General features: G+C 38.9%; 1 protein-coding gene across 9 annotated transcripts in view; it reads right to left on the bottom strand.

Annotated features, from left to right (window-relative positions):
* Positions 1–22,542, bottom strand: part of NTNG1 (netrin G1) — a 501,549-nt gene extending 479,007 nt beyond the window's left edge. For 3 of the 9 annotated variants that reach the window (XM_063940108.1, XM_063940109.1, XM_063940111.1), the window contains exons 1-2: positions 21,700–22,537; positions 2,190–2,926 (exon numbers count right to left, since the gene is read on the bottom strand). In XM_063940108.1, the coding sequence (XP_063796178.1) occupies positions 2,190–2,420 (231 nt within the window). In that variant the 5' untranslated portion in view covers positions 2,421–2,926; positions 21,700–22,537. Of the gene's footprint in view, positions 1–2,189; positions 2,927–21,699 lie in introns of all 9 variants that reach the window. The other 6 variants (XM_063940104.1, XM_063940105.1, XM_063940103.1 and 3 more) reach the window with 5 other exon arrangements.
* Positions 22,543–22,916: the final 374 nt, after the last annotated feature.

Genomic DNA, 22,916 nt, shown 5'->3' with positions numbered 1-22,916 from the left:
TATCAGGGATTTAGTGAGATTACTGCTAAAGTGAAAGTGGTAATCCATTATATTAGTACATAACTCTCTTCCTGTTAATAAATCAAGTGAAGACCACTGCAATAAATCTGTACTTTTCTTACAGAAAATTGTTGAAAACTGTGAATCTCAAGGCCTGTCAATTCTGAAAATATTTACACACACACACACACACACACACACACACACACACACACACACACGCGCGCGCACACACACACACACACACACACACACACACACACACACTAGATACATTTTATTGGTAGCTCTTTATTAGTTAACCTGAAAATTAAGTTTAGTGGCTCTTTACTGATGTATTCATTTCATTATATTTTGAAGTGTAACCGTCGCCTCGCCACAATGATGACATAAGACATGAGAGCAGGGCCCACTGACTTAGGCAGGACGATACCACGTTGTGCCTCAGTGATGTCACTCATCTGTAGATGGCTGAATATTAGAGCACCTTACAACCATCACTGCCCTCAGCGTTGTGTAGACAATAGTATAATTAGATGGCTCTAGTCAAAATTTAGATTAATTCAATGTTCTATATTTCAGTTCCAATATTACATGTTACCACCAGAAAACATCAGAATGCAAATTATGATAGAAACTAAGATATTCCCCTATAACAGATGATTGTATTCAATTTAAAATATTGGTAACACTTAATTGAAAGTCATACAAATGCAGTAGAATTGTACAGAAATAATGTTAAATACATAAAGTAGCCAAGATGATTAGATTGGTACAAACTTATTATTCTTAAAGAAGCTCATTTAAAGCCTACAGAAACCGCATGCTATTCCACTGTGTGCTCTAATTGCTTGCATTATTCCTATAAATATACCTTATAAAGATTTGTGCACACATGCCTTGCAGTAAATGAAAGTGGATGTAGATGTCTGAAGAAGGGGAGCATTAAATGCTGTAGAGGGCAGTATATGACTGAATGTGAGCAGCTCACAACCAATCAGATGCTGCCAGAGCACACATTGCTTCCATATGGAGGTGGTCAGATCAATTAATTCATAAGGTATTCAAAAGACTAAGGCAAGATACATAATTAACAAACAATCTAGATGCAATGACTCTGCGTTGAGGAATTTGGGTGCTTATCAGCACATTTGCTACAAATATATTTTCACTGTGTTTCTTACAGTATGCAACCTTTCACTATCTCCTTGCAATTACAGTACCTGGATCCAGGCTAGCTGGCATCTTGGTAATGCTTGTAACCTAAAGTGCACTTGTGCAATGGCATCAAATTGTATGTGATGCTCACAAACTAGGCAATATAATAATATTGTTTAGTACTGTATTGATATAAGTTACTGGTAATGTTAGCGCTAATCATACAGTGCATGGGAATTATGTGAATGGCTATGAACATTTAGATGCTATTGAGCAGATGTATCAAGCCTCAGAGAGAGATATAGTAAAGTGAAGTTGCGCAAGGAAACCAGTCAGCTTCTGTCATTTATCTAGCACAATATTTGAAATTATAGAAGCTTATTGGTTGCTTTGGGCAATGACTCCACTTATCTCTTTTCAAGGCTTCATTCATCTCCCTTTATATATTGTATATGTCTAAGGTGTTTTCTTTAATTGAGAAAAATGGGCAAGAAGCTAGTTTTAGGAAGATAACTTTTTTACCTATCGGGTAACTGAAAATGATTTTGTTTTTGTAAGCTCTAATACAACCTGCTGTATGTTGTTGCTTATACAATGGTTACTTTCATAGATTCTCATTACTAATAACCCATATGAATTAAGCTCTCTCTATAACTTATTCATGGTCTTGTGTAGCTGCTGCTACTGGACATAATACATCTTAATACATTGCTACACATTTATTTGTTGCTTGTAATAGACTCAACAGACTCACAGGGTTTTTTGCTTTCAACTTACTGAATGGAATTGGCCCTTCTAAGCTGTCCTTTTATTTTATTTCATAAAGACATTCTACTAAATTCTTCATTATGACACATTTTGGTTGTTGTCGATCTCCTGATCTGTGCACAGTATTCTGTTTACTTGGACTAGCATACATGTACCTGTATATAACACTAGATTATAGTCAATAGAATATATTAAAAATAAATTAACTCATAATCACAATTGCATTGGTTTATATCTGTTTTACTATAATTTGCTCCACTTACCATTGCACAGAAGGGTTCTGGTGGGTCTCCACAGGTACTGTTTGGAGGATCCAGCTTTACCCTCAGATATGGTGTCATGTCTTTAGATTCTGGTTGGCAAGCCATATACTCCCACACAATGCCTTCATCAGATTTTGTTTGTGTCTTACACATATCATAGTGTCCATGCTGCATTGCTATTGAGACTGCCACCCACAAGGTGTGGAGATTCAGCACTATGGACAGGTACATATCGCGATGCTTGTTAGGACCTCACTTGATGAAGTAATTCCAAGACGTTAACTTTTACAGCTCAAAGCTGGGAAATATATTTCTACAGTAATGTCGAGGATATTGATGTAAACCCAACATTCTTTGTCCAACTTTCAATATTTAATGGTTAAAGGTCATTGGTCTAATTTCGTCAGATCAGCGTACATGAAATGAAAGTTCAAATTTCTTCACTGGTAGTAGGTGGGGCTTTCACGTTCATGGACAGCAGTTCCTTTAAAGATTGCAAAAGTTGCTATTTGGTTCTGATATGTTTAACACATTTTTTCACAAATGTTGACTTATTACAGTCTCGATGTTCAGAGATAATTCTCAAAAAAAAAGGAATTTGACTAAAAAGGAAGTTTTATATTGCAGAGATGATAAACCAAAGTGCATCCTTTGTTCCAAGGTTGGGACTGTTGTTGAGATGAGATTAGCTTAGTGCTTGATATGAATCAATCTTCCTCTACCTTTGGTTTTTCCACCTTTGAAACAGAGAAAAAAAATCAGGTTGGAGTTTATTGTCTGAAAAATCAATGTTTTTCTGTAACAGCACACAGCCTGACATTTGATGGATCTTATCAATAAGGACGACAGATAATCATTCACTGAGAGGTTCTTGCGGTTTATACCATGTTAAAAAAAAGAGTCATGGATTTAAAAATAGATCTATAATACCATATCATATTGCTAGCCTACTGACCCATCGGTTACTTCTTTTTATTTAAACAGTACAGATCTATTGTTACTGGTCAGTATGCAAAATTTTCTAATCGTATTAGCTCTTTCCAAATCGTCATTATTAGGACTAAAATCTCTGTTTTCTGAATACATTTGAATACCTATGCAGGGTTTCCCTTGGTTCCCTTTTCTGGAATGATGTGAGAGCCATTTAAAGCAATCTAGTGAAAAGTAACCAAATGCACTTTAGGTGCTACATGTTGTGGCCCTCTACCCTTACTATCAGCAATGAGTCAAACCAAAGCAGTTAATCAAATAAAGAGACATCTACTGCATCTGTAATAATATATCAGTAAGCATTTTAAACAAGAGTTACTTTCTGTATAAATCTAACTTTATACAGTAAGCAGGAAAGAGCGGAGGGCTGCATGTGGAGCTCAGAGGGCTGCAAGTAAGCCTTGGGAGGCATTGCCTAATCAATTGTTTCTCAATTCTGCTAAACTAATTCAGTGTGAGAGAACCCAGGACCAAACGGAAGCTGAGATGATTCCAAATGTAGGAACCAGGCCATACTGGCAACACATCTTTTTAGTGTATACTTTAGCACAGAAAACTGAATTTTCCCCTCTGTTATTTGTGCTTGTGCAATACAAATACAACTATAAAATGGAAGCCTAGATTCATTAATTCATTTAGCTAAAGATAAACAATGGGCATTTAATAGGAGTATAACGTGCTATTGTGTTTTGTCAAATTCAGGAAACCTTTGGTGACTTCACTATAGAGCATTTTATTTAGGCATATGGTCTTTAAATGCTACAATACATACTGTAAGCAGCTTACTGCATCAAAACTCTACTCATATATGCCAGGTAACGCAAATAATGTTCTCCTGAACCACTTATAGCAATATACTATCTCCCAAATGGTTCCCAGCAGATGAATTCTGTATCCTATACTCTTTTTCTTCCCTCTTATATGTCTAATACAAGACATTGGAACAAGGAGAAGTTCCACGTTGACTTATGGGCCCTACACACTGCGCGATCCGCCGTCCGGGGCCGCGCATCGTTCATCGTTGCTGCCTCCACACTGAAAGATATGAACGGTATCTCGTTCATTAATGAACGAGATTGTTCATATCTTTCAGTAATATCGCCCAGTGTTTAGGGCCCATTAGACTGGCAGCAGATGCATTGAAGTGCCAGATGTTGTACATTGGTTTCCATGGCAAACATTTTGTTGAATAATGACTTCATGCATGCACATATAAGTTTTCATTCCATTCCATTCATAAAACCATTTAGTTGGCATGAGCCATACAGGTGTGGATGTGCAAAATAATAAGGGAACCTTATACCATGTACTCCTGTTTTCAATTTGAGCTGTTTTCTTATTGATTCTTATTTATAAGGGAGGAGATAAATTCAGAAGCCCTTCCAAAATATAATTTTAAGTGCTAGATTTCAGGACTATGATGAAAAAGCCATTGCAAGGTATTTTCTGTCATTTTTTTTAACACATATAATGATGTTTAAAAGCTAGAAAAATGCAGACACAGCTTATGCTGAATGGGCAGATGAACCTTTTTGACCACTGTGCACTTATGCGTTGGAGAGAACTGTGAGGAAGATAATTTCACATCCATTGCTGCAAAACATGTGAATGATGGGTGTAGCCAGCGTGCATCATTGTCATTACAGAGGTGAACTCACTGCACAAACTGCATAAGGACAACAAATGAAGTCCATAAAAAATTACATGAATTCAATTGCTTGGGGGACATGTAATTCTAAGGGACATATCAAATTCTAGAGGCATATAATTCTATATCCGATAATTAAAATATCATATCGCTGCTTATCCTTTATCCCTCTCCTGGTAAACAGTGCGTAAGGTAGGTTACAATTGTGTTAGGTACTGTGGCCAAGCTCTCTTATTTGTGCTTGTGCAATACAGATAAAAAATTAAATGGAAGCCTAGTCTACTTAATAAATTATATTCGATAAAGATAGATAATGGGTATTTAAAAGGAGTATACTGTGCTATTGTATTTTGTTGTGTTAAATTCAGGAATCCTTTACTGACTTCACTATAAAGTATTTTATTTAGGGAGATGTTGTCTTTCAATTGCTTTTGCGATCAAAAATGGATATCTCCAATATCTGCTGCAGTCCCCCATAGATTCATGGGAAACTTAATATTTTGGGTACCCTCTGAAAACTAGTGTTTTCAAGGGATATCGCACAAATATTAATTGATGAATAGGCTCCTAAATATATTTGCTGTTCAAGGAGTGAGTATTTTTATATCAGTGAGCAGCAAAAATATAGATATACACATTGGGGCAGATGTATTAAGCCTGGAGAAGTGATAAAGCAGTGATAAGTGCAAGGTGATAATGCACCAACCAATCATTACAGATGTGAAAAATTACAGTTAGGAGCTGACTGGCTGGTGCATTATCACCTTGCACTTATCACTTCCTTATCCATTCTCCAGGGTTAATACATCTGCCCCATTGTTTTAACTTGATTTCTACTTTAATACAGTGAGTGATCCTACTAATGTTACTGTATTAAAGTAGAGATCAAGTTAAAACAGAGACATGCTGGGTCTGATTCCAAGTCGCACGCAGCAAGATACATATACTGACCCTGGTTATACTCCCTCAATGGCAACTAGCTACTTGCCAGTTTGGTTCTACCCAAAGCATCAATTCCTGAAATAACACAGACTTAATAACCTGAAAGGCCTCATTTCTAAAGCTTTACACTTGTAAGTGTGCGCTTAGGAAGAGAGCTCTAAGATGTGCACTGATGTATTATTCCCACTGACTAAATCTGGACTTTCAGCAGAGATACTTGGCAGCAATAGCCGTGCTTTATTATAAACATTAAGGTTCTGATTCAGAGTTACAAGCAGACATGGGTTTATGTGAATGCTAGGGCCGCTTTCATTAATAGTGAGATGCCCACTTGTAGCATATTGCAGTGGTGCAGTTCTGTCTCAGTGCAACAGCCCTATGGCAGGTGCAGTTCCTCTGTTCGAGTATGGCCTCCTATGTGACCAGTCACTTGACTTACAGTGGCACACCCACAACACACCCATTTCTTGTTAGCCACCTCCATGTACCCTCCCAGGAACACCCACTGAATTCCACAGACCGTGCACCTGATTCTTTTCTGCATTGCAGAGCACCAACAATTGGGACACAAGCGCTGTGCGACTGGGAGGTATGCGCAGAATGATAACATCGGCCTGCTGTGTGCAGCCTTGACACTTCATGCAAATGTAAATCAGGCACACTGGCCTGTACTGGTCATGTACTGGTCATCCTCCAAGAGGCTTTTCTGGATTCATGGTCATTTGCTTTTCCTATGGATCAGTGAGCTGAGCAGGATGACGCCACTACCTTGTTTTAGTGCAGAGTTATTAGTCAGAACAAAGGGGCAGATGTATTAAGCCTGGAGAAGTGATAAAGCAGTGCCAAGTACAAGGTGATAATGCACCAGCCAATCAACTCCAATATGTAAATTGACTGTTAGGAGCTGATTGTCTGGGGCGCCGTTATCACCTTCCACTTATCACTGCTTTATCACTTCTCCAGGCTTAATACATCTGCCCCTTAGTCATTTCTAGCTAGTTCTAGTTCATAAGTGAATACACTGATAGCCTGGAAGCAGAATACGCCATATGACTAGAGTAATGTCCCCTCCTATTAGTACCTATGGTGTCACAGTAAGCACAGCTCAGCCACATACACTATTTATCAGTGTATGGTTGGTACTATCTTTGCGTAAGTTAACTAGGCACAGTGTAACCTGCTGGTTGGGCTGTGTGTATATCTTGGCTGTGAATGTTGTGTTATGTGCTACAGTGAGTAGACAGACACCAGGACATCTTACATTACAGTGCATAATGTCACATGTGCTGTATCTCAGGAGAGGTGCATTGTTAGATCAAGATGACAAGTACAAGGAAACCACTGACAGTGGAAAGTGGCCCTCTATAAATAGAAATAGTAGTGGTGAATACTAGAGATGAGCGCCTGAAATTTTTCGGGTTTTGTGTTTTGGTTTTGGGTTCGGTTCCGCGGCCGTGTTTTGGGTTCGAACGCGTTTTGGCAAAACCTCACCGAATTATTTTTGTCGGATTCGGGTGTGTTTTGGATTCGGGTGTTTTTTTCCAAAAACACTAAAAAACAGCTTAAATCATAGAATTTGGGGGTCATTTTGATCCCAAAGTATTATTAACCTCAAAAACCATAATTTACACTCATTTTCAGTCTATTCTGAATACCTCACACCTCACAATATTATTTTTAGTCCTAAAATTTGCACCGAGGTCGCTGTGTGAGTAAGATAAGCGACCCTAGTGGCCGACACAAACACCGGGCCCATCTAGGAGTGGCACTGCAGTGTCACGCAGGATGTCCCTTCCAAAAAACCCTCCCCAAACAGCACATGACGCAAAGAAAAAAAGAGGCGCAATGAGGTAGCTGTGTGAGTAAGATTAGCGACCCTAGTGGCCGACACAAACACCGGGCCCATCTAGGAGTGGCACTGCAGTGTCACGCAGGATGGCCCTTCCAAAAAACCCTCCCCAAACAGCACATGACGCAAAGAAAAAAAGAGGCGCAATGAGGTAGCTGTGTGAGTAAGATTAGCGACCCTAGTGGCCGACACAAACACCGGGCCCATCTAGGAGTGGCACTGCAGTGTCACGCAGGATGTCCCTTCCAAAAAACCTGAACCACTAGCCATGAACATAGGCCAGGGCCTCAGCCGTTCCTTGCCACTCCGTGTGGTAAATGGCATATTGGCAAGTTTACGCTTCTCCTCCGACAATTTTATTTTAGGTTTTGGAGTCCTTTTTTTACTGATATTTGGTGTTTTGGATTTGACATGCTCTGTACTATGACATTGGGCATCGGCCTTGGCAGACGACGTTGCTGGCATTTCATCGTCTCGGCCATGACTAGTGGCAGCAGCTTCAGCACGAGGTGGAAGTGGATCTTGATCTTTCCCTAATTTTGGAACCTCAACATTTTTGTTCTCCATATTTTAATAGGCACAACTAAAAGGCACCTCAGGTAAACAATGGAGATGGATGGATTGGATACTAGTATACAATTATGGACGGGCTGCCGAGTGCCGACACAGAGGTAGCCACAGCCGTGAACTACCGCACTGTACTGTGTCTGCTGCTAATATATAGACTGGTTGATAAAGAGATAGTATACTCGTAACTAGTATGTATGTATAAAGAAAGAAAAAAAAACCACGGTTAGGTGGTATATACAATTATGGACGGGCTGCCGAGTGCCGACACAGAGGTAGCCACAGCCGTGAACTACCGCACTGTACTGTGTCTGCTGCTAATATATAGACTGGTTGATAAAGAGATAGTATACTCGTAACTAGTATGTATGTATAAAGAAAGAAAAAAAAACCACGGTTAGGTGGTATATACAATTATGGACGGGCTGCCGAGTGCCGACACAGAGGTAGCCACAGCCGTGAACTACCGCACTGTACTGTGTCTGCTGCTAATATAGACTGGTTGATAAAGAGATAGTATACTCGTAACTAGTATGTATGTATAAAGAAAGAAAAAAAAACCACGGTTAGGTGGTATATACAATTATGGACGGGCTGCCGAGTGCCGACACAGAGGTAGCCACAGCCGTGAACTACCGCACTGTACTGTGTCTGCTGCTAATATATAGACTGGTTGATAAAGAGATAGTATACTCGTAACTAGTATGTATGTATAAAGAAAGAAAAAAAAACCACGGTTAGGTGGTATATACAATTATGGACGGGCTGCCGAGTGCCGACACAGAGGTAGCCACAGCCGTGAACTACCGCACTGTACTGTGTCTGCTGCTAATATATAGACTGGTTGATAAAGAGATAGTATACTCTTAACTAGTATGTATGTATAAAGAAAGAAAAAAAAACCACGGTTAGGTGGTATATACAATTATGGACGGGCTGCCGAGTGCCGACACAGAGGTAGCCACAGCCGTGAACTACCGCACTGTACTGTGTCTGCTGCTAATATATAGACTGGTTGATAAAGAGATAGTATACTCGTAACTAGTATGTATGTATAAAGAAAGAAAAAAAAACCACGGTTAGGTGGTATATACAATTATGGACGGGCTGCCGAGTGCCGACACAGAGGTAGCCACAGCCGTGAACTACCGCACTGTACTGTGTCTGCTGCTAATATATAGACTGGTTGATAAAGAGATAGTATACTCGTAACTAGTATGTATGTATAAAGAAAGAAAAAAAAACCACGGTTAGGTCACTGGTATATACAATTATGGACGGGCTGCCGAGTGCCGACACAGAGGTAGCCACAGCCGTGAACTACCGCACTGTACACTGGTTGATAAAGAGATAGTAGTATACTCGTAACAACTAGTATGACGACGGTATAAAGAATGAAAAAAAAACCACGGTTAGGTGGTATATAATACAATTATGGTTGGACGGACTGCCTGCCGAGTGCCGACACAGAGGTAGCCACAGCCGTGAACTACCGCACTGTACACTGGTTGATAAAGAGATAGTAGTATACTCGTAACAACTAGTATGACGACGGTATAAAGAATGAAAAAAAAACCACGGTTAGGTGGTATATAATACAATTATGGTTGGACGGACTGCCTGCCGAGTGCCGACACAGAGGTAGCCACAGCCGTGAACTACCGCACTGTACACTGGTTGATAAAGAGATAGTAGTATACTCGTAACAACTAGTATGACGACGGTATAAAGAACGAAAAAAAAACCACGGTTAGGTGGTATATATTATAATACAATTATGGATGGACGGACTGCCTGCCGAGTTCCGACACAGAGGTAGCCACAGCCGTGAACTACCGCACTGTACACTGGTTGATAAAGAGATAGTAGTATACTCGTAACAACTAGTATGACGACGGTATAAAGAACGAAAAAAAAACCACGGTTAGGTGGTATATATTATAATACAATTATGGATGGACGGACTGCCTGCCGAGTTCCGACACAGAGGTAGCCACAGCCGTGAACTACCGCACTGTACACTGGTTGATAAAGAGATAGTAGTATACTCGTAACAACTAGTATGACTATGACGACGGTATAAAGAAAGAAAAAAAAAACCACGGTTAGGTGGTATATAATACAATTATGGATGGACGGACTGCCTGCCGAGTGCCGACACAGAGGTAGCCACAGACGTGAACTACCGCACTGTACTGTGTCTGCTGCTAATATAGACTGGTTGATAAAGAGATAGTATACAATACTACTAATATACTGGTGGTCAGGCACTGGTCACCACTAGTCACACTGGCAGTGGCACTCCTGCAGCAAAAGTGTGCACTGTTTAATTTTAATATAATATTATTTATCATGTACTCCTGGCTCCTGCTATAACAACCTGCAGTGCTCCCCAGTCTCCCCCACAATTATAAGCTTTATATACAATACATTGATGTGCAGCACACTGGGCTGAGCAGTGCACACAGACTGAGTCACTGTGTGACTGTGTATCGTTTTTTTCAGGCAGAGAACGGATATATTAAATAAAACAAACAACTGCACTGTCTCTGGTGGTCACTGGTCACTGTGGTCGTCAGTCACTAAACTCTGTCTGCACTCTGCACTCTCTTCTAATCTACAGTATCACAGCAATCTCTCTCTCTCTCTCTCTTCTAAATCTAATCTAAATGGAGAGGACGCCAGCCACGTCCTCTCCCTATCAATCTCAATGCACGTGTGAAAATGGCGGCGACGCGCGGCTCCTTATATAGAATCCGAGTCTCGCGATAGAATCCGAGCCTCGCGAGAATCCGACAGCGTCATGATGACGTTCGGGCGCGCTCGGGTTAACCGAGCAAGGCGGGAAGATCCGAGTCGCTCGGACCCGTGAAAAAAAAAGTGAAGTTCGTGCGGGTTCGGATTCAAAGAAACCGAACCCGCTCATCTCTAGTGAATACTGAATGTAATTGTATTCTATCCATTCCATTAAAATACATACAATTATTTGGGACTGTGTAGGGAACCTGGGTGTTGGGGGGGGGGGGGGGGGGTTAGGGAAGGGGGATAATTAAAATAAAAAGTATTACTAAATAGCTGCGTGTGATTTATGTGGTTTAAAAAGATGATGATATCTGTAAAGGCATTGGGTATGGGATGCCGGCAGCCGGGATCCCGGTGGTCAGCATACCAACGCTGGGATCCCGGCCGCTAGAATGTTGGCAGGCGGGATGAGTACAACGAAGCCACAGGGTCTATTCCCACTCTATGGGTGTCATGGACACCCATGAGTGGGAATAGCCCGTTAGCCGGGATTTCGGATGGCGGCATTGTGAGTTGTCTGGATTTCAGCTTCGGTATCCTGACCGCCGGGATCCCGACTACTGGCAATGTAACTACAGGTACATCAGGTATGCTGTGTGTGTAAAGGGTAATGGGTGCAATGTTACAAAGTGCTACTCATTAAACCCTGATTTATGCCTAAAATAAGTTATGTGCATGGGGAATGTAAGACTCTACGTACCATTTGTATACATTTATTATAATGATTTGGTATTTATATGTTCTATTCCTTGTATAAAGTGCACTTGGATAGAGCAAAAGGTATCCCATGAAGAGTAGTGGCTTCCGATCTCTGGCACATATGAGGATGAGTAACAATGTAACAGTTGATTAATCACTTAACTGACACATGTTATATCTGCAGTGCACATGGGGCGTAATTCAGACCTGATCGTAGCAGCAAATTTGTTAGGAGATGGGCAAAACCATGTGCACTGATGGGGTGGACAGATATAACTTATGCAGAGAGAGTTAGATTTGGGTGGGGTGTGTTCAAACTGAAATCTAAATTGCACTGTAAAATAAAGCAGCCAGTATTTACCCTGCACAGAATTAATATAACCCACCAAATATAACTCTCTCTGCACATGTTATATCTGCCCCCCCTGCAGTGCACATGGTTTTGCCCATCGGCTAACAAATTTGCTGCTGCGATCAATTCTGAATTAGGCCCATTGAGCGTACACACTGAGTGATGTAGACCACATGATTGGTCCAATCTGCTCAGTGTATACCGAGCTTTACTATGCACAGCAACTAGACAACTTCTTGTTTGTTTGTTTGTTTGTTTGTTTGATTGACACTTTGTGTAACTATTCCGCTTGAAGTCAAACTGTTTAATTCCAGTTTGCAACAAAGCAATATACCCTGAGGCTACTCTATAATATATTGATAAACAAGGCTACCATTCTTTAGCCTAATTGAGACATTTTTTTACACCAAATTGGAATATTCTGGTTTTCTAAAGTTTTTCACATGAGACTGTTGTTCCAGTCAGTCATCTAGCAAGTAAGGACCATTAGGTACCTGTCACCAGCACAAGTGAAAATGAAAACCTTCCACTACCTTGAAAACAACTGCCAAGAACTCCTCTGATTGTAAGTGTCCAGCTGAAGGGCTGCCATTTCTGCAGCAAACCCTGACACGCTTAATATCTGCCTTTAGCATCACACAGATATTATTAACGTATTATAAAAGTCAGACAGTCAGAGCGGTGTGGACTTGGCCTCTGTTTAATGATGTGTGGCTGGCATAGACCGGTAGTGGCCAGGAGTGCATTACAGATAAGACACTTGAGGTCACAGGCCTTGTCAGTGTGCTGGTGGATTACAGGTCATCATTTATCTAGAGAACGGTAATAAATGGAGCTTTTATTTCTACTATAACACATCCAAAAATGGTGTTGTCTTTGCCAATTAAATATTTAACCCCAACAGAACACTCTAATAATATGAATATTATTGTAGTTCGTATGTACTTCTTATGTTTGCTTGGGTTATCTCGTAATGATACAATAGGTTAATTAGCTTCTAACAAAATTAACCCTATAGTGTGTCCATGTTTATGTGGTAAGTATTGTGCGTTCTGCTGTGGCAGAGACCGGTGTCAGTAGATACTCTCTGTAAAGTACTGTGTAATATGTCGATGCTATACATACCGTATACAGTACATAGAAAGTTCAGAATGTAAACACTATACAGATGCAGGGTTTATAAGGAGACAATATAAAGAAAAGAGATACTCTATTCATGTGTGTTCATTAGAAATCGCAGAGAATTATAGAAAACAGTATAATATTTCTTGAGATGCTAAATAATATATTTGTTATAATAAGTGACATGAAGTTCACTGGCCTTGTGTGGGAACTGAGGAATATTTTATAATGCCGTATTTGTGAATTAATACATGTGTTTGTGTCATGTTTAGTTAGCACGCTCTATAAGCATTGCTATTCAGTGAAGCAGTATTTTTTAAGCTGTTTAACTAATGTTTTGCAGGCCTGTGTTATCAATGGCAGCAGCCATCAGTGGCAAAACTATGAAAAGTGCCGAAGGAGCAAAAGATTTGGTGCGCAACTGTGAAGGGTGCCCAGCTATGCTGCTCCCATTCCTAATTCCTTTGCACTGTTCTTTTTAAACTGAGTGGAGGCATCTTCGGAGCATTCGTTGGACTGAGGGGCCCAGGATGGAGTGGCATCACTGGGTACCTGCAAAAGTTTGCTATGGTGCCCAGTGATGCAATCTTCTATCACTGGCGGTAATATAGGAAAATTTATATGGGCAGTATCTCTCAGGGTCCAGCTGAGTCTCTCACATACAGTACTACCCTGCTCCAAGCTGATTTCTTCTTTCCATAAACTAGCCACCACTGACTCATTAGAACCACCAAGGCTTATTCAGCCATTACAGGTGCAGCTCTCTAGCATAGTGGAAGCATAAATCCAAGTACCCAGTATCAGCACTGGCAAAGCATGCTGGAACTTCTTCATTCTTGACAACCAGAAAGCCATGGGTTGCACCAATTGGATGTGACAATACTTAGATGCTATGTGTTGTACTCTTTTGCATGCTCAGAATTTTTTCCAGGGCGTCACACCAGCCTCATAATTGACTATTGCTACTACAACATCCTTATAACATTGGGAGAACTCTTTATGTAGCCACTAGGTGTTGAGCTCACCAGAATACTGGACCCACCTCAATGTGGAAGCATCAGTGTCCTACTGTCACATAATGTCACCGGCTGCTGGTATGCACTGAATTATGTGTGGCTTCTTACATCTCTACCAGCGCTATATGAAAACTGTTACAGGTCTTAAATTAAATTGGAAAACCCTGTTAAACATTTTTCTTTCTAATCAGTTATTGTACATGGAAAAACACAGCATTTTGTACTGCGACAATTATTTCCTCATTAATTGAACAATGTTAAAAATGTGTCCCTAAAAATAACTATAGTTAACTTGTGAAATTAAATGCATGCTTACTGGTGAAACACCTTACCTAAAATATTTTCGTGCAATGATTAAATATGGCGACCATTGTAAGTCCTTGAAGATGTGCAGTGAGAAGCATTAAATGCTAAATTAGATCTGAGCCGCCTCGCAATTAATAAACGAAAATTGGTCTCATTCACTGCACCCACTTCAGAGTCTAAACAGATTCTCCGTGCAGAATAATGAAACTTAAATTAGCTAAAAGGCTCGTTTTCTGTGAGACGGAGAAATTAATTCAATCAGGCGCCAGTCCAAAGGAAATTGGCAATTTGCACTGATTGTCCCTAGCAAAATCACTAGAAAATTTGCTCAGAATAACTGTTTTCTGTCATCTTACAAGCAAAGTACATCAATATGTTATATCTGGAGCTATCAGAGGCAATGTCAACACTCCTCTGTGCCCACATAATTCAAGAATTAGTAGAGTAATTATTAGAAGGCATTAATATTCTCACAAAGCATGACTGGGCATTTGTTTAAGAGTTTGCTTTAAGAAATAGCTAAAACAAGAACACTTTAAAATAACCTATGAATGGAAGTGAATCCCAGCTAGTACTGTACAATATCTAAAGGTGCTTTTAAAAGGTAAAATAATGAAGCTCCTCAACAATTAATATCTTGTGACTATGAGTATGCGACCACATAAATGGCAGATATGGCAATAAAGAGGTTAAAGAATATGATTAAAGAAGGGAATGGATAATATAATAAACTGGTTTTATGCAGCACAGTTTTGTTACTAAAACTGAAGCTAAAGGATTTCACAATCCACAAGGTACATATCATAATGAAGGAACATGCCAGTAATACACTAATTAAATTTATAACCAGTCATGTCCCCAGCATGAGCAAAATGGTGCATCCCAAAATTACAATGTACAGCATGTACGGGAGACGTGTTTTTGAGCATTTATCATGCATTTGTATGGTGTGAATCTTTTGCAGGGTGAGAGTACAGTTATGCTTCCTCTCAGCGTTCTGTGAAAATGGGGGCTAAAGAGACTTTGCAGTCATATGTCATAGAGCACCGGAATCCATTACCAGTAATAATATGCGGCATGTAAATAGAAAATTATTAGGAGCTATGGGTATATGAAAGGGGGACTTTATGCACAGATATGAACGTTAGAACACTCAAATGAAGAATATTAGCTGTAGAAAGGGTGTAAGCCCTGAAGAACTCATTATAATGAGTGCATATCTGAAAATATCCTCAGCTTAAACCAAAGGTTTATTTTCCATACAGCCGGTATCAATGGAACTAAAATAGATAACTGAATATATATCCAAAGAGAAATTAGAGCTTTTCTTGTCCGTACAGCAATTTATAATCTATGTGAAGGGATATAATAGTGGAAATTGACCTGGCCTTTACCCACATGCTAATTTTATTGAGGGGTTTAAAATCTAATGTTAATGAACGGTAATAGAAGACACATAGATGTCGTCCATATCAGTAAGAGCTGCAGGGATTATTTACATGGTGGAAATATGGTCATGTAGGATATCTGTATGAAGCGATTGAGGTGTTAAGGTTGTAATAGAGAGCAATAGCAAGTGCAGCTCGGTGCAACAATCAGTGGTAGGCATTCTACATGCAGCCAGGTATACTGGGAGCAGCCACAAGCCATTTAATAGGTTTGTGTGATACAACCACGACAAGAAGAAGCCATTTACATAGCAGAATGAGTGAGATGAACAAATTAGGCAGATGTATGAGCCTGAATGACTATTTGGAAGACATGAAATAAATACGTTTCTATAGATCTAGAGAAGATAAATTTAAGTTCCAGCAGTGTTTAGGTGTTTGGTTGTTGGAGTAAAGTAACAGGTATGGATCAGTGCTAGATTACAAGTCATTGTTGAGTAAGTTCTATTAGACAGTGGATGGTGTTATACGTAACGGTTCAATAAAACAATGTGAGAGATACTATGGATGTTATTACAGGCTCAATGTGTTCCTATGAAGTGAACTCAAGCAGGTTGATAATAGTGTAAGTGTCATGTAAAGCGCATCATGGCGGTTTGCGGAGTATCTTTATACATAGTTTAGGTGACACACACCTTTTGCCACATTCTCTATACTCATAGCGGTGCAAAGGAAATCCAATCTACACCAGGGTCTAAATACCTTCTACTAAAGTCACAGATCTGAATGACTTAGTAAATGTGAATAAAGGCTCATAAACAAAATATGTATTTGGGCTCTAAAATACTTATTAATAATAAACAACAGATTAATATAAGACCGGGAAGACCACTGTGACATCCACCAGGCCAGAACGATGCTCCTGGAAAATACCCGTGCCAGACTCATGGATAAAAAAATACCAAAGAAAAAAGAGTGATGTTACAGGTCCTTGGCACATATTTGTAACAGCGCTCCTTTTTTCTGCTTGTGATTTAAAGCTCAATGACTTCTACAATTATTGCAGCAATACTACAGATTTCAGGGAATCAGATAGGGCTATGTAGAGTATGATGAAGCCTTTATTGGAAAAACTAGAAATAATGACCTGGTTATTGCCAAGAGAGACCCTTAAGTTAGCTGACTAAAACTAAGGTCAAGGTGACAGAAAGCAGGTGAGGGGTCAGTATATCCTCTGGTTCTTATCTGGACTCATTATGGAACTCATCAATTAATATTCCATATTTTGATATACTGTAATGGAAAAGTCCTTAATTTACATTAGGCCGAATTAAGCTGGAATAAAATAGGTAAGAAGGTTGGTGGATTCACTTACAGACTTATGCCAGCCTCTAAAAGAGTCTTTATAGTATTTCAGTTCATAACGATCACATATGAATGAGGGGGAAAAAAAATTTCCAGCTAGATTTATCATGAGATGTATGCATGGTTCAGCTTTTCAAAGAAGCACACTTTTTTTATATAATACTTATTAAAAATAAATTATAATACAGTTGGTTTTGTAAAATATCCATGAAATATATCCCAGTACTTTTCTGCTTTACAGTTTCTTAAATCAAGTGACCTTGGGAAAACAGTACAGGTTAATTATTGGCCTATTCATCAACACATGGATAAAGTATCAAAAGTATGGAATATGAGAATGACTACGTAACTGAACACTGATCATGTATGCAGACTGAAAAAATGTATGGAAATAGGTGGCACATAAATGAACAGATCTTTAAAAATATATACACGTCCCTTGTGAGCTAATTACCATTACCCTGCTGAAATTCGTTTTTCATCGTCAGGTGTAATGATTTAAAGTACATGGGATATGCTAAATTTACGTTAGAAAAATATATATGGCATCAAAATGTCTTGGGATTCAACAGTTGATTAACCTTTACGTTACTAAAACACAAATGTGAATGTTTTATTTACTTATCAATTTTGTCATTTTGATTTTTTATACTTACTAGCATATATGAAAAATACAAAATCTGCCAGATGCCTGAGCACTGCTGGCTGAAGGACTTCTGTATTGACCATATTCAATCTGGTTGCTAAAATGTATAAGAAAACCTTTGAAATTACGCAAACGTATTATTGTAAATTAATACATTTTATGACTTTGCAATATGGCATACAGTATGATCATAAATATTATGTGCATTGTAAGTACATGTGTGGATGTACTGTACAGAATGTAACCCCTTCACTATAGCAGAAAATCGGCTGTCTGAATAACGTACAGTATGTCTTACCAACGTCCATCTTTTTATTGAGATTCAGCATGATTACTTGGGTTAGATGTTTTATTGGCTAGTAATGAAAATCCATATCCTAAACTAATTAATCCGACAATGTAAATACAAAATTAAAAGGAAATTAAATCTGACGGAATACTATCAGTGTATATAATATATATTTTATGTAAATGTGTATAAAATAATGTAAAAATACATATGCATCTTATGCCTAAAACCTTCGACTGGGGTAAGAGGAGTCAAGGGTTCTAAGGGTGGTCATGATAAATGCTTCCATAAAATTATGGTATTATCACATGGTATTATCATAACTGAAGCCCTCTGTAAGTAATACACATTTTAGAATTAGGAGAACTGTATTTTTAACTGACAATTAGAAAAAGAATCATATTATACTGATATCAAGACTATGAAGTGAAATTAGGAGTGTGTGGGATTTCTTGGCCATTTTTCCATTCTGCAGAGTAAAAAGCTGAAATGAGTCATAATAACAGAACACAGATTTAAGAGATTCTTGACCTCATTTTCTTTCTCAGAAGGAAGCACAAAGACCCTTGACATTTCCACTTTTCCCCAATAGGTGATTTTAGTTATAATACTGATATTCAGTTTCTATTTAAAATGTGTTACAACAAACATTTTGAAAAAGGTTATGGACATTTTATGTAGGCTTTACACGTTATATTTCTGTCTTCAGAACTGCTGGCTGTTTGCTAATCAGAATGACAGCAACAACAGTCATCTAACCCCCTCTTAATGACTGATCTACAGTACCTCCAGATTTAAACTGCCATTATTTGTCTATATTTGTGATATTGCAGCAAGACACAAGCTATATTTTTATGCCTTATGGACACATTTCTGAGGATACTGACCAGGCGAAAAGTTGTATTATTATAACAAAACTGTATCCAAAAATACACAACAAATACAGTAAATAACTGTAAATTGGCAACGGTCCCCTGCAAGCTGCTGCCTATCCACAGTTGTGTAAAAAGTTACCTTTAAATTGCCAAAGTTGTTTTTTACTGCTTAAGAAATGGCATTAAGTGAAATCAATGCATTAGTTGGGCAACTGGGATCTACAGTTGCACCAGGATATCTGCACTGTCTTTTTTTATAGATGCAATGTATCAAGGCGCAGTGCAGATTGCACAAGAGCACTTCCTTGATTTATGTGCACTTTTAATTACATGGTTTGGAAGCATACTTTAAATTTAACAATTATGTATCTGAATCCATTAAATGTAGGTATCAAATAAAGGTGTTTTTTTTTACCAAAAATAAATTAAAAGTTGGTAATACAATCGCACAGACCTAACGAACAATGCAAGATTATAACATTTATATCTGTGTATAGTATTAAACAATACTAATTAAAAATGTAAAATGTTAACATTGTGGTCTGTCTCTAGAAAGTTAGTAAAGATCCTTTATAGCAGAGGAAATGTCACATTCTTTATAATAAAAGGGGCATATGAAATTGTACAATGAGTCCTCTGCTTGAGAAAATATCTCTGTCTGATAACACATAATCCGGGTGCTATACTAGCAAATAGGTTTCTTGGAATTTTAAAAAGGATGGATACTGGTTCAGCAATATACCCTGTGTTACTGCATTTAACAGCAATTGTATTTGCAAGAAAATCCTCACACTCAAGTGGGTTTATCTGTTCTGGATAAGAGCTCAATCCTGTTGCACAGTCTGATAATTGGGCTGTTTTCTTGTTGCAGGAATGAGATCACTACTACTAAATATTCACAGGATGTGTCACCCATAAGTTTACAGCTTCACATTAATTTCCATGTGTTCGGTTATAGTGTGAGATGTGAATGCAAAATTAAACTGACTGTGGTATGTACTATGGGGTTTTTATTTAGTGGGCAAATTGACTAGTAAAGACAAATGTACTACTATTAAAGGAAATCCTGCAAATTTGCAAGATTGTTTTATTTATTGTATATATTGTAGAACCTTTCAAATGCCTGTATTATGTTTATACTTTAAACAATGAATTATAGTTTATAATTTAATTATTATCCATGATTAGTTGTGTCATACCATTTTACATACCAGTATGCACTTCTCCAAAGACGGCAGATCTCTTTTCATGTGCAATAATTATAAAAAGTCAATGATTTCACACTTTTCTTATTTCCTTCTAATAGTCTTGTGTCAGTATATCTAATACTAACATATTAATACTTCATTGTGTACACCAATAAGCAGTCACTGAGATCACATGGCATTTACTAAATATTGCATTTCTGTCAGGAATACACAGCTATTATAATACACAACATATCAGGAACAAATATAAAAATCCCTGTCTGCTTCCTAGCAATGAAGGGGTTAATTATTGTCTTTACCTGCATTCTGCCTTTGTGCAGTGTTTATTGCCAAGTCTAAGCAGAGCTAATGCTACACTTTAAATAATAATAATAATAATAATAATAATAATAATACAACACTTGTATGGTGTCTCACCACTACCTTTCAGGATCGTGCTGCCTAAACTGCGAGTTGCAACCAGTTGTTTCAATCTATTTTCCTGTAAGTGTCCACCAGGGGGTGCTGCATCTCTCTCTGCTGCTTTCCTTTGGGGACCAATTTGACTGCTAATGTTCTCTGGATGCTAATGGTCGGAGTGCTCTTTGCAGACAGTCACTCATCTATCTCGCAGTGACTCGCAAAAGTGGAGCATCAGCATTGTGAGATAGGTGAAAGAACAGCATCATATTAAAGTTGGGAATTAAAAACAGGTATCTGTCATGGGTCAATGCTGTGGTTTTATTTGTTGTGTTCTTTGTGTTTTAATCTAAGAGGCTTCATCAACTGAGTGTTACGGAGGTCAGTAGTCAATGATTCAAACTGTATGCACTGATAACACAAGTGTAGTAAGCCATAGAGACGTTTCTCAGTTGTTAGGCTACACTTCTAATTTTTAAAGACAGCTTCTATTTTTGGAACATTGTATTATGTCATTTTATATAGTTACAGCAGTGACACAAAAATAGCATATACTGTATCTGGCTGCAGTAGTGCCTTTGTGTACTTTCAGCAAGTTTGTGAAAAATGTCATGCTTAATTAGCTTTCTTATACATAATATACATTATAGGTGAATATAGATCACCAAGGTACTGTATACGTATTTGGGGCTTGAGCTGCACTGAAGCTCAATTTTATGTATGAGAAATAGAGGGTGCGCTATAGTCACTTACACACATCTCATGCTGATAACAGAGATCAGAAGGAAGTGCTTTCAAAGGCTGTATCTTGCACATAACAGCAAGACACAGAGCAAAGATACAGGAACCTGTTCAAAGAGTGACATCATCAAAGCTCATCTTGACAAAAAATAAGGAACAATTAAGAAAAAACTCTTTCTTCCCCCATCTCGCTTCAGCCCCTAAGGGAGTTCACCTGAATCTCCGCTTGCAGCTTGTGCTAGGAACATTTCAGCAATAAAAGAAATGCAAATGAGAGAAACGACATTCAGGAAAGTATGTACTTACAGAAGGAAGGCTTTCTGTGTCCTAATTAAAGAGAAGTCCCTGTGTGAGGAGTTATAATCCTTTTATAGGCGCTCATTAGCCAACAGAAGTGTTTTATCCAGGTTCTCTTTTTAGGAGAATGAGCCCCTGTTCTATCTGGAAGCTGCACCAAAGAGTTCAGGAGCAGAGCAGATCATCACCTCCGATCATCCATGTCATTAACCAAATCCGAAGCTCTTCAGATGGAGCAGGGACCCCCTGTGTTCTTGGTATGTGCGAGGAGTTTCTGGGAAATAAAGTGCATATTATCCTTGTAGATCCTGTAAATAAACAAGTAATGAACAAAACAAAAGCATCACAGGTACAATCAGGAGTTGCTATCCTGGAAGTGGTTGCCAGATGTTCTGCGAGGTCCCTCCACTCTCGGCCTCCAGATGTGCAGTGTCAGGAGATGCTGTTGGTCCAGAGTGCTGAAATGCACAGCAGCCACTATTCTCATGGTATTTAGAAAGGAGATTTGTTGAGAGGGATTGAGAGGCAGCATCAATCACTCTCAATTAGCATTGGCATGATGGGTGGGGACCTCGCTGTCCTTGTAGTGACCAGTCTGTCCCTCCAAGTTACTGCAAAACACATAGCTCTGAGGTGTAAGAAAGGAGACACATGCTTCAATAAGATGTGCCAGGGATCTCTATTCTCAGGGTGGGGTGGGAGAGGCTTACCCTGAGCATGCACAGCAGCAGGAGAGGAGCAGGACAGAGTTGGGGGGTGCAGCTGGCACACAGAAGAAGGAGGAAAGAGGTGTCTTGCTGTTTGGAGAGAAGATTTCCAAATGCCAGCAAACAAGAGATTGCAAACCTTATACTACTGTAGCTCTACATCAGGATTCCTGAGCGGTCCTAGAGACCTCAGCTGATTATACTTGACAAGCTCTGCATTATTGATTGCAAGCTCTGTGGTGCTCCCTGGGGTAGAATCCCAGCTGTTATAGAGGGTATTTTGTTTGTGAATGGAAAAGTGTTCTGATTGCTAGAAGAGAACTGTAGCAAATCCCAGGTTTACAGATCGGAGCCACTTAATCCAAAATATTAACCCCATTTCTGCTGAACAATTTTAGTTACCTGCATAACAGTGTACTTTAGTATGTACAGTCATAATGTATCATGTAAACCTCTAAGCAACTGAATAGAGAGGTAGAGAGAGAGAGAGACAGAGAGAGAGAGAGAGAGAGAGAGAGA

The sequence above is a fragment of the Pseudophryne corroboree genome, chromosome 9, assembly GCF_028390025.1.
Source record: "Pseudophryne corroboree isolate aPseCor3 chromosome 9, aPseCor3.hap2, whole genome shotgun sequence".
Taxonomy (NCBI): domain Eukaryota; kingdom Metazoa; phylum Chordata; class Amphibia; order Anura; family Myobatrachidae; genus Pseudophryne; species Pseudophryne corroboree.
The sequence above is the reverse complement of the archived record's forward strand: the minus strand, read 5'-3'. Positions and strand labels throughout refer to the sequence as shown.